This window comes from Lepidochelys kempii, chromosome 4 (genome assembly GCF_965140285.1).
Source record: "Lepidochelys kempii isolate rLepKem1 chromosome 4, rLepKem1.hap1, whole genome shotgun sequence".
Classification (NCBI taxonomy): Eukaryota; Metazoa; Chordata; order Testudines; family Cheloniidae; genus Lepidochelys; species Lepidochelys kempii.
This window is the reverse complement of record NC_136383.1, coordinates 135204739-135219064: the sequence shown is the minus strand read 5'-3', so window position 1 is coordinate 135219064 and position 14326 is coordinate 135204739. Positions and strand designations below refer to the sequence as shown.

The 14326-nt window shown below is 44.9% G+C and overlaps 1 protein-coding gene across 3 annotated transcripts in view; it reads left to right on the top strand.

Moving 5' to 3' along the window:
• Nucleotides 1–14326, top strand: part of SLC4A11 (solute carrier family 4 member 11) — a 154707-nt gene that overhangs the window by 105115 nt on the left and 35266 nt on the right. For all 3 annotated transcript variants that reach the window (XM_073342968.1, XM_078852611.1, XM_073342965.1), the window contains exon 10: nucleotides 13837–13962. In XM_073342968.1, the coding sequence (XP_073199069.1) occupies nucleotides 13837–13962 (126 nt within the window). The remainder of the gene's footprint in view (nucleotides 1–13836; nucleotides 13963–14326) is intronic.

Here is a 14326-nt window from a genome sequence, read left to right as displayed (position 1 = left end):
GGTTGAGCACAGTTACTAACTGCAGTTATGGGAGCTTCAGCAAATGTCTTTTACGAACAATGTGGTCTCATTAAGATTCATAAGCAATACAGAGAAGCATAGGGTTATAGGCCAAACTAGTTGTTATACTAGGGTTTAACTACCTGGTTTTACGCACCTATTATTATAGTAGCATCAATCATAATTTGTAAATGGTCATGCAGTTGTGTCCAGTATAAATGGCACTAGTGTGACCACTGTTGGAATACTGTGTCTGGTTCTGGCGTCCGCAGTTCAAGAAGGACGTTGATTCATTGGAGAGGGTTCAGACAAGAGCCACGAGAATGATTAAAGGATTAGAAACCTGCCTTATAGTGGTAGACTCAAAGAGCTAAACCTTCTTTCTGTTAAGCTAAATAGATTAAGGGGTGACTTGGGGCTTGGCTATTCTTGCAAATTAGAGCGCATTAAAGCAGCCCCAGGCATCCTAACTCATGATGCGTCCACGCTGGCAAGGCACGTACAGCGCCCGGACTCCGCGGCTGGAGCACTCCTGGTAGTCCACCTCCATGAGAAGTATAACGCTTGATGCACCCCGGTTGGAGCGCCGCAGCACCAGTATGGACGCCCTGGTCTATTGATGCGCTCTGATTGGCCTCTAGAAGTGTCCCACAATGCCTGTTCTAGCCACTCTGGTCATCACTTTGAACTCTACTGCCCTGCCCTCAGGTGGCCAACCGTCCCACCCTTTAAATTCTCTGGGAATTTTGAAAATCCCTTCCTGTTTGCTCAGCGAGGCGTGGAGTGCTGTCATCGAATCTTTCCAGGTGACCATGCCTCCACACGCCAGGCGAGTCCCAGTATGGAGCAATGGCGAGGTGCTAGACCTCATCAGTGTTTGGGGGGAGGAAGCTGTCCTGTCCCAGCTGCGCTCCAGCCATAGGAATTACGATACCTTCAGGCAGATATCCAGGACATGATGGAAAGGAGCCATGACCAGGACACACTGCAGTACAGGATTAAAGTGAAGGAGCTGCGGAATGCCTACTGCAAAGCCCGCGAGGCAAACCGCCGCTCTGGTGCTGCTCCTACGACCTGCCTTTTCTACAAAGAGCTGGATGCAAAACTTGGGGATGACCCCACCTCCACTCCGAAGACCACCATGGACACTTCAGAGCCCAGTTCAACAAGGCAGGTGAAGGAGGAAAGCAGGAGCAAGGGTGCTCCGATGGAGGAAGACACCCCGGAATTCCTAGATGCATGCAGCCAGCAGCTGTTCTCAAGCCCAGAGGAAGGTAGCCAGTCTCAGTGGCCGGTGCTTGGGGAAGGACAAACACCAGAGGAGGTGCCCAGTAAGTGGCTTTTATTTTGAGAAGGAAGTTGTTTGGTGTGGGCTCTTGGGCAAGGAGGGTTAGGGCTGCATGCATGCTTAGATGTGGAATAGGGCATTGATGTGCTCTCTCACAATGCGGTAATTGGCCTCAGTGATCTCTTCAAAGGTCTCATGCAGAAGTGCTGTGCTCCTTGTCCCAGTCAGGCTAACATGTCCACGCCACTGTGCCGTGAGGGACAGGGGGACCATTGGTGCACATAGGCAAGCTGCATATGGGCCAGAGTGGAAGCTGCATTGTAGTAGAAGACCCTCCCTTGCTTCCCAGGTCATCTACAGCAGCAAGATATCTTACAGGACGAATTCCTGTGGAAAATGCGGGAACAATGTTCAGTATAGGGGCCCCTGCAGCTGTTGGCTCTCCCAAGGCACAGAACCCCTTGCCCCTGTGCTTACTCACCATTTTGGGGCTGCTGTGGGTTATGTGCATTCGCTTTGGGACGGGCAATTTCTGCTACTGTATAGACTGTGTTTGTCTACTTTAAGTATGGGGGAATCATTGCTCTGTCTGGTGTGAACAATGCTGCCTCTGTTAAAAGTCTTGCATTTTGGCTTTACAGATGCAGCATTGAGATCCCAGCCGTGCTTGTTATCACCGACCGAAAGACTCCAAAGAATTAGGAAGCGGCCATGTAGAAACAAAGAGGACATGCTGCATGAAGTAATGCAGCAGTCCCTTAATGAAAATCAAAAAGTGCAGGAATGGCGGGAGGGTGAAAGGAGAGTCCGCCAGCAGAATGCGGATCGCCGGCATCAAAGCACAGAGCGGCTGCTAAGCATTATGGAGCACGAAGCGGACTCGATACAGGCACTCGTAGCAATGCAGGCGGAGCACTTCCATGCCCGCCCCTGCCCCCCCGCAGCCCTTGTCCCAAAACTCTTTCCCTTGTGCCCCCATGTCACCTCCAACCCACCATCCCCAACATCTGGGTTCTTATCGCCACCAGCTGCCTCCAATACCTGTAGCTTCACCACCCAGCCCTGAAAACTACGACCCTTACCCCCTGCACTCAACCCCCATCACCATGCATTTTAGCCGGCCAGAAGTGCAGCACTCCAGACAAGAAGGCTCAGTATGATAACAGGACATACGCAAATCTGTGACTGTACCATTCCCCACCCCACCCCCTTGCCCTTTCTGTTCCCCAGGCAGTTGTGTTTCTTTTCAATAAATGAATTTTCTTTTCAATAAATGGACTTTTTGGCTTTGAAAACATTCTTTATTATTGCATTAAGTAAAATATACCTTAGCCCAGGAAAGCAACAGGCACTGCAAGTCAGTGTAGCAAACACAGATTCCTACTAACATTGGAACCACTGCACTTCACTCCCATGCAGGGCACCAGACATTACTGGTGGGTTTCAGCCTTAAATTGCTCCCTCAAGGCATCCCTAATCCTTGCAGCCCCGCACTGGGCTCCTCTAATAGCCCTGCTCTCTGGCTGTTCAAATTCAGCCTCCAGGTGTTGAACCTCCAAGATCCATGCCTCAGTGAATCTTTCACCCTTCCCTTCACAAATGTTATGGAGGGTACAGCATGTGAATATAACCGTGGGGATGTTGTCATCGGCCAGGTCCAGCTTCCCATACAGACAGCGCCAGCAGCCCTTTAAACAGCCAAAAGCACACTCGCAGTCATTCCGTACCGACTCAGCCTGTTGTTGAACTGCTTCTTGCTGCTGTTAAGGCTCCCTGTGTAGGGTTTCATGAGCCACGGCATTAAAGGGTAAGCGGGATCTCCAAGGACCACAGTGGGCATTTTGACTTCCCCTATGGTGATCTTCTGGTCTGGGAGAAAGGCCCGGCTTGCAGCTTCCTGAACAGGCCTGTGTTCCGAAAGATGTGTGTGTCATGCACCTTTCCGGACCAGCCTGCATTAATGTCAGTGAAACGCCCACGGTGATCCACAAGCACCTGGAGAATCATAGAGAAATACCCCTTCCGATTAACATACTCAGAGGCTACGTGGGTTGGTGTGAATTGGAGTATGCATCCCATCTATCGCCCCTCCACAGTTAGGGAAACCCATTTGTGCAAAGCCAGCCACAATGTCATGCACGTTACCCAGAGTCATGATGGTTCTGAGCAGGATGCGATTAATGGCCCTGCAAACTTGCATCAACGCGATTCCAACGGTCAACTTTCCCACTCCAAACTGGTTAGCGACTGATCGGCAGCTGTCTGGAGTTGCCAGCTTCCAGATTGCAATAGCCACCCGCTTCTCCACCATCAGGGCAGCTCTCAATCTCGTGTCCTAGCATTGCAGGGTGGGGACGAGCTCATCACACAATCCCCATGGAAGTGGCTTTTCTTATCCGAAATTTCTGCAGCCACTGCTCGTCATCGTAGACTTGCATGACAATGTGATCCCACCACTCAGTGCTTGTTTCCTGAGCCCAAAAGCGGTGTTCCACGGTGGTGAGCATGTCCATGAATACCACAAGCAATCTCATGTCCCATGCATTCCGCGAGTTGACATCGTCGGCGTCCTCACTGTCAGTTTGGAGCTTAAGGAGTAACTCGACTGCCATTCATGATGTGCTGGCGAGACCCATCAGCAGACTCCTCAGCACTTTGGGCTCCATTCCCACAGACTGAAAGGGAAGACAGAATGCGTAGTATAAAAAATGTTGAAAGATGGCGCCAAATGTGGATGGAAGCACAGGGATTGCTGGGATGCGAAGCGATGCATCTCAGGGCGTTGGGACAGGACCCAGAATGCCCCGCACCTCCCCCCTAGTTGGCTGGGTTGGCGATTGGAAAAATTAATTTTTCAAATATATTTGGCAATTTGTGAATGGCACAACCTGGTGGAGCCAGATTTTGCAACCACGGGGGCCGATGGGTCATTAGTGCTGGGCTGGAAGAGCAAGTCACCTGGCAGCAGCTGCTCCTGTCCCACAGGGCAGGGCCCAGCTCCCCATTGCAACCTGGCGCATGGGGTCGTAGCACCAGTCAGGTTTGACCCAGCCAGTCATGACAAAGGGGCAGCTAGGCCAAATGTGAGTCAGTGGCATTGGAACGTGGCACACCGTCTGTGTCACAGCGCCCCTGTGTGCCAGATCACAACACCCAGAGTGGTGAGCCAGGCAGTGGGGGCTCGCTCTCCAGCCCCATATGAACATTGGTGTCAGACCCTTTCTTTTGTCCATTTTGTAATATGCTTGAAAAGGCACCTAAAGGTGGGGCTTTCAGCCCGCAGCCCTCCTGTTAGCTCCCACCACTGAGGGCAAGGAACTTTTTGCCTTCTGCACTGCCATTCTGCTGGGCTGAGTGAAATGGGTCTAGTTTCCTTTATCCTTCATGTGCTCTATACCCAATTGTGCTTGAGTGCTGAAGGTGTATCCAGGCAGGCTGTGACTGTCAGAACTGTTCAGCAGCAGCTAAATGTTTACAAGATGGTATAAAGACAGAGTTTCAGTCTTTCCTAGATTGTCCCCACTTAGAGCTAGATATTCAGAGTGTATCGTATGAGCCAATTGTGGGCAAAGACATGCAGAGAAAATTATTTTCAGAAGTGGAATTCAAGTGCCTAGTGCAGCTACAAAAAAGTCATTTCTTTGCATATGCATTTTTGTGTTTGTCTGGTGGCCGGGGAGATACTTTATCAGAGTTTCAGAGTAGCAGCCGTGTTAGCCTGTATTCGCAAAAAGAAAAGGAGTACTTGTGGCACCTTAAAGACTAACCAATTTATTTGAGCATTCGATGAAGTGAGCTGTAGCTTACTAGTACTCCTTTTCTTTTATCAGAGTTATGACCCCAGCTCTACCTGTGACTTGCTGTGTGACCATGGGCAAGTCACTCCATCTCTCTGTGCCTGTGAGGATTGTGAGGAGAAATTAACATTTGTAAAGCACATGGAGTCCCTTGGATGCAAAATGCTGGATGAGTAATATGCAATGTGTAGCTAACTACAATGATCCATGCCTTTGTCACCTCAAGACTGGACTATAGCTGCTCACTCTACCTAGGATGACTCAAGCTGCATCTGGGGCAGCACCCAGATGTTTGCAGGCAGGAACCCATCTTCCCAATGCGCTCCACTCTATGTTTACTGCAAATTGAAATCTGAATCCAATTCAAGATCCTTGTTCTCACATTAAGAACATTGACTGGGCTCTGAACCCTGTTTTCCCAGAACCATCTCTCTCTCCTCCGCACTGTGCTACGCTGCTCTGTGACGTCCGCTGACAGATCCCAGGTTTCTTTTGTGTTGGGCAGAACAGAGAATTTTCAGTGAAAAACTCCTAGGATGGAACAGACTTTGGCAGCAGACCAAACTGAGCCCAGATCTCTCCCCTGCAGACCATGCTGCACATCACACCTCTTAAGTGAACTTTTCCTCAAAGCAGCCATGTAACAATGGTACCCAGCTCTAAAGGAATCTACCACTAGCCCCTATCACTGTGAAGAACTGGCCTAGTAGAAGGCAATAGAGCTGAGCCTTCAAGAGGTGATGCTTTATGTATTTTTTTGTGAGGGGCACAGAGACTACAACAGGGAGTGCTGTACAAATGCCTATAAATGAGAGTAATGCGGAGGGTGGAAATTCCATCTTGTGAAGGATTTCAAGATTTCAAAATCTGACGTTTTAAATTGGAATGAAATCTGAACTTTGAAATTCCGTGAAGAAAATTTTTTTTATTTTTTTAATAAATAAGAACACTTTTTGGTTTGATTTTTACTTTATTTTATATTATACAAAATATTAAAAAAATGGAAATGGAAAGTCATTTTTAAAAAAAAGAAACATTTTGTTCCGATTTTCTGTATCGGGGTGGCCAACCTGTGGCTCCGGAGCCGCATGCGGCTCTTCAGAGATTAATTTGCGGCTCCTGGCACAGGCACGGACTCCGAGGCTGGAGCCACAGACGCCAGCTTTCCAAAGTGCTGTGGGGTGCTCACTGCTCAACCCCCTGCTCTGCCCCAGGTCCTGCCACCACTCCACCCCTTCCCCCAAGGCTCCTGCCCCTTCCCCCGAGCATGCAATGCCCTCGCTCCTCCCCCCTCCCCACCAGAGCCTCCTGCGCACTGCAAAACAGCTGATTGCAGTGGGAGGGAGGGGGAGGTGCTGATTGGCGGGGCTGCCGGTGGGCGGGAGGCACTGGGGGCTGGAGGGGGTAGCAGATGGGGGGCTGCTGACATATTACTGTGGCTCCTTGGCAATGTTCGTTGGGAAATTCTGGCTCCTTCTCAGCCTCAGGTTGGCCACCCCTGTTCTATATTGTCAGAATTTTTTTCCAAGTTTTTCTCCAAAACAGAAGTTCACTAAAATGACACAATTTTGCAAAAGCATTTTGATTTCAATGGAACTGTGTTTTCTGGCGAGCTGTACTGTAATGTATTTTTGTAGTTTGTGCTAAAAATCAGTGAAGAGCAGGAACACAATGAAAGAGGAGTAAGTATGTGTTTGATGAGTTTAGGCAAGGACCTTTTCTTATTTTGTGTTTGTGAAGTACCTTGCACATCACTAGCTCAAATAATCAGAGAAGTTTTGTATGAGTAGTGGTCAGAGCTGAAACTCAGTTCAATGATTCTCAGCACTGCATGTCAATATACTTAGCATTTATGAAATAACAGTAATGGTGACTGACGTCTGTACAGAATATAGATGGAGGGGCTGAAATTCTTGCAGCAGTCAAGAGTGCAGTGGTGTAATCCTTTAAGGATACGTGGGATGAAAAACAGATGAGAAACCGTGAGCATCTTCCACAAAGCACCAGGTCTGAAGGAGACCAAGGCCATGAAGTTTCTGGATCATCTCAAAGCAGCATGGTACTGCAAATGGGGTATTTGAATTATCCAAACTAAGAAACAGCCATGCATGCCTCATCAGAGGTTCACGTGACAGCAAAGGCATTGTTTTTTATTGAAGTGGAGTGTGCAGTCTGAGCAGAAGACACAGTAGCAATGTATGAGCAGGCCAACAAGACCAGCCGTTAAATTGTCTTTGGAATGTCATGAAAGGGGGGATTTTGCTGTCCTAGTGGCTTTGTCCTCAAGTGAAGATAAGGGATCTGCTAGTGCTAGCTAAAGAAGAGTGCTTTAGTGCATAAGAGGCTTGTGTTTTTGCAGCAGAAAGACTAGGGGTGAAATCCTAGCACCTTTGATGTCAATGGAACCAGGATGTCACAACAGGATTCTAGGGGTGTGTATGATTTGTATAGAGATTGTATTTCTTGCCTGAAGCACTTGGGTTTGATACACTTGAATTATGCAAATGACTGGGACACTTGTAACTGTCCTTTAAAACTGGGGGTAAAATGAAATGCATGGTGAGCTATGAACTGTTGAGCTCCTGCAGTTTGGCTTGTGGGATTTTGCTTTGTTTCTATAAACTTTGGTCCAACAGCAGTTGTCTTTTAATAACTTTATTGAAATATTTGAGTTACTCTCCTTTTGATTTACCAGTATCATGTATAAAATTAATAAAATAATAGGGCCAAATTCAGGATTTTCCATTGCTGAACTTGTCCCTAAAAAATTCTGCAGATTTTAGTTAAAATTCCTGATGAAATCATACAGATTTTGGAAAAACTGCCTACATTTTCCCAAATAAATAAATAAATATCCCTGGTTTTTTTTTATCATACATAAGATTTACACATTCTCTGTATTCTTAAATGTTGTTTTTCCATTCCTTCAGTATGTTTTTTTAAATGTATAATGGTTTTTTTTGTGATTTGCTATTTTACTCTACCAGTGCAATACAAAGAGAGAACTTTTGAAACAATTTAAAGATGTACACTGATGATTAGCTAAGTGCACTGAAGTAAGATACAGGTGTTCCTGGATTTTGTTGTCAGCAATAACACTGACCCTCTGTGTCCTTGTGATGATCACTTAGCATCTCATTGCTTCAGTTTCTCTGTCTCACCGGAGTTTGAGATTAATTATTGTTGACCCTATTCTGCCACCCTTACTCATGTTGAGTAGGACCTGGGAATGGGCAATAGGGGTTGGATCACTTGATGATTACCTGTTTTGTTCATTCCCTCTGAAGCACCTGGCATTGGCCACTGTCAGAAGACAGGATACTGGGCTAGATGGACCACTGGTCTGACCCAGTCTTATGTTATGACCTCACCATGCAAGTTTTTTGTAATTAAAATCAGTAGGATTGCCCTCATAGGCCTGGATCCTGCACAGCACTTAAGCATGCATGTAACTTTGCCCAAGTGAACAGTCCTATTGAAGGACTACAGACGTGAGCCGAATGATGCATGTGTTTGTGTTTTGCAGGATCAGGGCCATAGTGAGGTACAATAATACTCACCAGGAACAAGATGTTTATAAAGAACTTTAAAGGTAAAAAGCTTAGTTTAAGTGCTGTCATTAATCTGACTTGTTGGAAAAGGGTGTGTTTTGCAAACATGCAAAATGCCTTAACTGATCAGCACCTAAGCCTGCAAGTGCAATTTGAGCCCGCAGCTCGCCTTTGGTAAATACTCACGTGAACTTAAATAGGTGGCCACTCTCCTGATCTGTCTGTTTTGCTCTCTCACTTTAAATGCTTGATGGGTTTTGCCTTCCTAAAGCCCCATCTCTGGCTATGTTCAAGTGCCAAATTGTACAGACTCTCGGCATTTCCATACCCAGCTCGGGCCCTCTTGTTGAAAGTGAAGCCCATTAAAAAAATATGGATGCGTGTGAATATACATCCTGCCAAGCGGACAGAAGTCGGCAGGAAATAATAAATAGCCAAAAGAAATACAAGATATTAAGTTGGTAGAATCCCCCTGAGCATTCTGTTTGTTTACACTCAGGTTCAGGAAACTGAATTTGAGAATTTTCCCTTTACCCAAGAAAGAATCTGTTGAATATAGAGCATTCCAGCTTAAAGAACGTGTTCTCATAAGCAGCCTTCCTCTAAGGAGAAAAAAATTCTTCATTCTGGCCATCTGTGCTGTTCAAGAACACAAAGCAGACTCGCTTCTCCCTTTCACTTCTCTCTTTCGCTCTTCCCGCAAATTACTGTGAGATTACGTTATTCTTAATGGGGATGGATCTGAGAGGTAGATCAGAAAGCCGGGTCTACCCTAACAATTCATAATACAGTTCAAAAATATCTCTAATGTGGCACTGCAGCATGGCATGTGTATATGTTGCCCTTCTTTCGGAATGACTCCGAGGATGTCATCTGCCAAGTATATTTTATAATTTAAACCTGACTGATGCTTTGTTTGCCTTGGGTTTAAAAGATGTGGCTTTGTCTGTGAAGCACATCCGTGTAATTGAACTTTTCAGCTGATTTTTATTCAACGGCTAATACACTTGCTTTACTAATAGCTATGCCCACACGTCTCCTTGCATGCCTCAAGTTTATTCAATAAATGTAAAATTAGTAGGTCTAAATGTGTCAGCCTCCGACTGAGCCCTTTTTATCAATTGTGTTATAAACATGAATATGAAAGTAAATTGAGGCCAACAGTACTCTAATCTGTGCATTCTCCAGAAAATTCTGTGTGTGTTTTTTTTAAAGTCAGATACCAATTTTTATTTATTTATTTATTTATTAATTAACTTTTACCTCAACACAGTTAACTGAATATTTTGGAAATTTATAGAGCGCAAAAAATAGAGCAATGGTACAAATAAACATTGTCCCCGGCAGTTTGAATTCATAGAGGTACCTCCGTTTTAAGTCACAGTTTCTCTAACAGTCAATCACTCAAATGTCACAGCTGGACTGCAAGCTGATTGTGCTGCAAACGTACACTGCCCAGTCAGAGGAAGGTGGTTTGTTTTTCCACTCGTTTTATTAGGCTGTTCCAAATGATATACTGTCATGATGCATCCTGCATTTTTTTCAGATGAAGTGGACTGGGTCAGTTTCTGGGCTGCAAATAAACCTGTTAGATCTCTCATCAGACATTGACTTAAAAGAAAAAACATCATTGTGATAAATATTTGAAGTTAAAAATGCTAATTTTACACATGGTATATTTGTATGTACAGAAAGAAACAGCAGCTCAATGAATTTGCAGCGTTGCTGTAGCTGTGTTGGTTCCAGGATATGAGGCCATGTCTATACATATAGCTGAAGACGCTCTATGCCGACGGGACAAGCTCTCCTGCCGACTTAGTACTGTGTGCAGGAGCTCTTATGCTGGTGTAATTTATGTCGCTTGGGGGTGGAATATTCACACTTCTGAGCGACATAAATTTTGCCGACATAGGCTGTAGTATAAACATGCCCTTTGAGACACAGGGTGGGTGAGGTAATGTATTCTGTTGGACCAACTGCTGTTGGTGAGAGAGACAAGCTTTTGAGCAACAAAGAGCTCTTCTTCAGGTCTGGGGTATGTAAACAGAGTGACACAGTTAAATACAAGGTGGAGCAGATTGTTTGGCGTAAGTAGTTAACAGCTGTTCTAATCTAAGGGGCCATTCAAGGTGAAGTGACCCATTAACACCCCTGCAGTCATAAGACAAAAAAGGGGGGCTTAGCGGGTTACCATTGTTGTAATAAGCCAAAAATCAAGTGTGTTTATTTTTAAGACCATGATTTTTAGTGTCTAGCAAAGTTATGAATTTAAACTCCCAGGCTTTGTCTTTTGAAGGTTTTATGTAGGTTTCCTTTGAGGACAAGGACCGAGAGGTCAGATACCGAGTGATAGCTTTGTGAAAAGTGTTCGCCCACAAGTGATATAGTGTTTTTGTCTTATCTTGTTTTGTGAGGAGAGTTCATTCAGTTCGTCCAATATAAGATATTACCTCACCCGCCGGGTCTCTTTAATATCCTGGGACCAACGCAGCAATACTGCATATAACCTTAACATGGGCATTCTTGTATTGTATCACTTGTTTCTGTAAAATTATCAAATCAAATAAACTGTTTTTTCCCCTGTGTGTTAATGATTCAAGCCTATAACATTATCAGATTTCCGTTTGGGACAGTGTAGTTCCTGGTGGTTGTTTTTCCTATCAAAAGTATTATGAGCTGAGAAGACCATTGATTAGCATATTGAAACTAAGAGCTTGGCTACTCTTGTGAGTTAGAGCGCATTAAAGCAGCCCTGGGCGCCCTAGCTCACTACCTGTCCACACTAGCAAGGCATGTAGAGCGCTCCTGGTACTCCACCTTGGCGAGAAGATTAACGCTTGGTGTGCCTTGGCTGAAACACCCGGGCCTCAGCGTGAACGAGGTGTTGCATTGCTGCAATCTGATCAGCCTCCAGAAACGTCCCATAATCCCCTTAAGTCAAGTGGCCACTCTTCTCATTGTTTTGGAATCGCTGCAGGAATGCAGATATGCCCTTTGAAAGCTCTGTTTCTGACATCGGGCTGCTTATCTGCTCCGAGACAGAGCAACCATTACTGTGGAATGCGCTATGTGTGTGTGAGAGAGAGGGGCTGCGGGGGGAGGTGTCTGCTGCTGTCTGAACTTACAAGATAGAATGCTGACATGCTCTCAGCCCCCCGAAACCCCACTCTCTCTCCCCCACACACACAGAACACACTCCCTGTCACACTCCACCCCACCCACCCCTATTAGAAATGCACGTTGCAGCCACTTGCGTGCTGGGATAGCTACCACAATGCACTGCTCTCTGTGGCCCTTGCAAGAGCTGCGAATGTGGCCACGCCAGTGCGCTTGCAGCTCTCTGTGTGGACAGACTGCAGCGCTTTCCCTACTGCGCTCTACGAAGGCTTAACTCAAAGTGCTCTACATCTGCCAGTGTAGCCATGCCCTAACAAAGGACAAACTGCAAAATGTTCATAAGCTTGATTTTTAGTTAAGAACCCCTAACATGTGGCTGCGGCTTTGATCCTCGTCCAAACTGTCCAAACTTCTTGGGTCTGGAAAATTAGGCTGCAGGTCTAACAAAACCATGTTTTCCTTTGAGATTTCCAGTGTTTCCTGTTTCTGATGATGCTAGAATGCCTGTCTGCTAGAACAGGCTATCTGGTGGCATTTTTGGCATTTCCAATTCTGGTCTGTTTTTAAAAAGCTGCCCTAATTGTAAGCTCAACAGTAAAAAGTATGTGAAAGTTGACAAAATGTTACAATAACCTATAGCAAATGTGGATGGAAAAACCGGTCAAGTTGTTTTTCATAATGAATGTTGTAAACAAGTGCAAGAAAACCAGACAAAGAGACTAAATGAGTCCAAACAAAAAGGTCATGGTGATGCATTTCAAGGACTGTGTTAAGATCATGTTTGGTAAAACAAGAAGCCGTTGAACCAGAAATTAATGTACCAAAATGGGCTCGTCGGATATTGGGCCTAATTGGAGGACAAAATGATGAAGGGATGGGCTATTCCACCCATCACTCTCTTTTTGGGTCCTGAAAGAGAGTTATTTTGGGGAGGAAGTAAGGAAGAACAGACAGAGGCTACTGAAGCAAGCTTCATCATCATGGCTGCCAACCTCACCATTTCCTAGGAGCCCTGGACCTTCATCATCCTGATTCTGAGAAATGTCCTGACTAGACCGAGCCAGAGAGATGGATCCAGAAGACCTTGCCAACCCTACCAGTTACAGATGAATCCCAAACACCACCAGAGATCAAACAGGGTTGGACTTTAACAACAGCATCCACAACAATGGCTCCAGCCCATCTCAACTAATATCTTCTCTTTTCCCCACCAGGACAGTTATTACCATCTTTGATACCACCTGAGAGACTGTCACACAAGGTATTTTCCCCTGTAAAGACCCTTTCCAGGAAAAGGGGTAAAATAAAAGTCTTGCTCAATAATTTACATTTCAAATGCTTTAACTGGTGTCCCTTCTTTCTTTTTTTTTTTTAACAAAAGGTTAAATGGATTTTTAATGGTGTGTTGGCTTAGGTACTAAGCAGGCTGAGGGGCCTCTATACCGAACCCCAAACCATGTTTAATGTTGGATAGTGACTGGATTTATGTTAATATCTTTGGGCCATATAATTCATCTAAATTTAATACAGTAAGTCCCGGATGGGAGCGCAGAGGTGCACTAAAATGAAAAATAATTTACCCTTTTTTTTATTCAACCCTCCGAATAAACCTTTGGCTTGAGGTTTGGTTGTTACTTTATCCCAACTGGTTCAGCTTCCTTCACCTAAGTCACTTCCTTGGTCCCTAAGAAGTATCTGTAAATAATTTCTAAATGGGAACGTAATGAAAAATCAGATATAGTTTGTAAATAACAAACAAAAAACCCACCTCAACAGAAATGGAATTTTCCTTAAGAAAGGTAGGTTTTCAAGTTGAAACACTGAACATTCTTTCATACCTATGTTCACTACTTATGGGTTATCTGCCATCGCTTGCCTTTGTACTATAGCTGGGCATAAACCCCATCAGGAAATTGTATCTTTTAAATGGATGCAGACTACGTTTCCAGTTTTTCATTTTAGCCATTAAATTATTGTCCCCAATAACTAATGATCTGCATGACTGTCTTTTGAGCAATGTTTTAATGCCATAGAATCAACTGTGCTATTGATTATTAATACCGCTATTTTTGGTTTGTTTCAGGGATTATTGGGAATAACAAGGCCATAGGAAAATACATCACAACGATGATCTTTTTATATTTTGCCTGCCTCCTGCCATCCATTGCATTTGGTTCCCTAAATGATGAAAACACAAGAGGAGTTATTGGTGAGCTTCCCACTCTTTTTGGTTTAAAATCCTATCTCCATCTGTCAGTCAGGGTTGTTTTACGTCTGTTTGGGGGAAATAATGAAATAAGCGAGGTCTGGTGGAGGAGACGTCGGTAAGGACTTCTTTTCCAGTAACAATATGGACAGTTGTTCTCCCACCTTATTTCTTTTAATAGATTAGAAAAACGAATCTGTATCTATATACAAACTTTTCTGGTGTCCCTAGGTACATAGACAAGTACAGACCTATCATTGTGTTCTTGCTACCTGTGTTGCAATGACAGTAAAGGTAATCCTGTGCAAAGGGTTGTAAGTCCACGCTTATGTGTTTGTACAACACCTAACACAATGGGGCCCCGCTT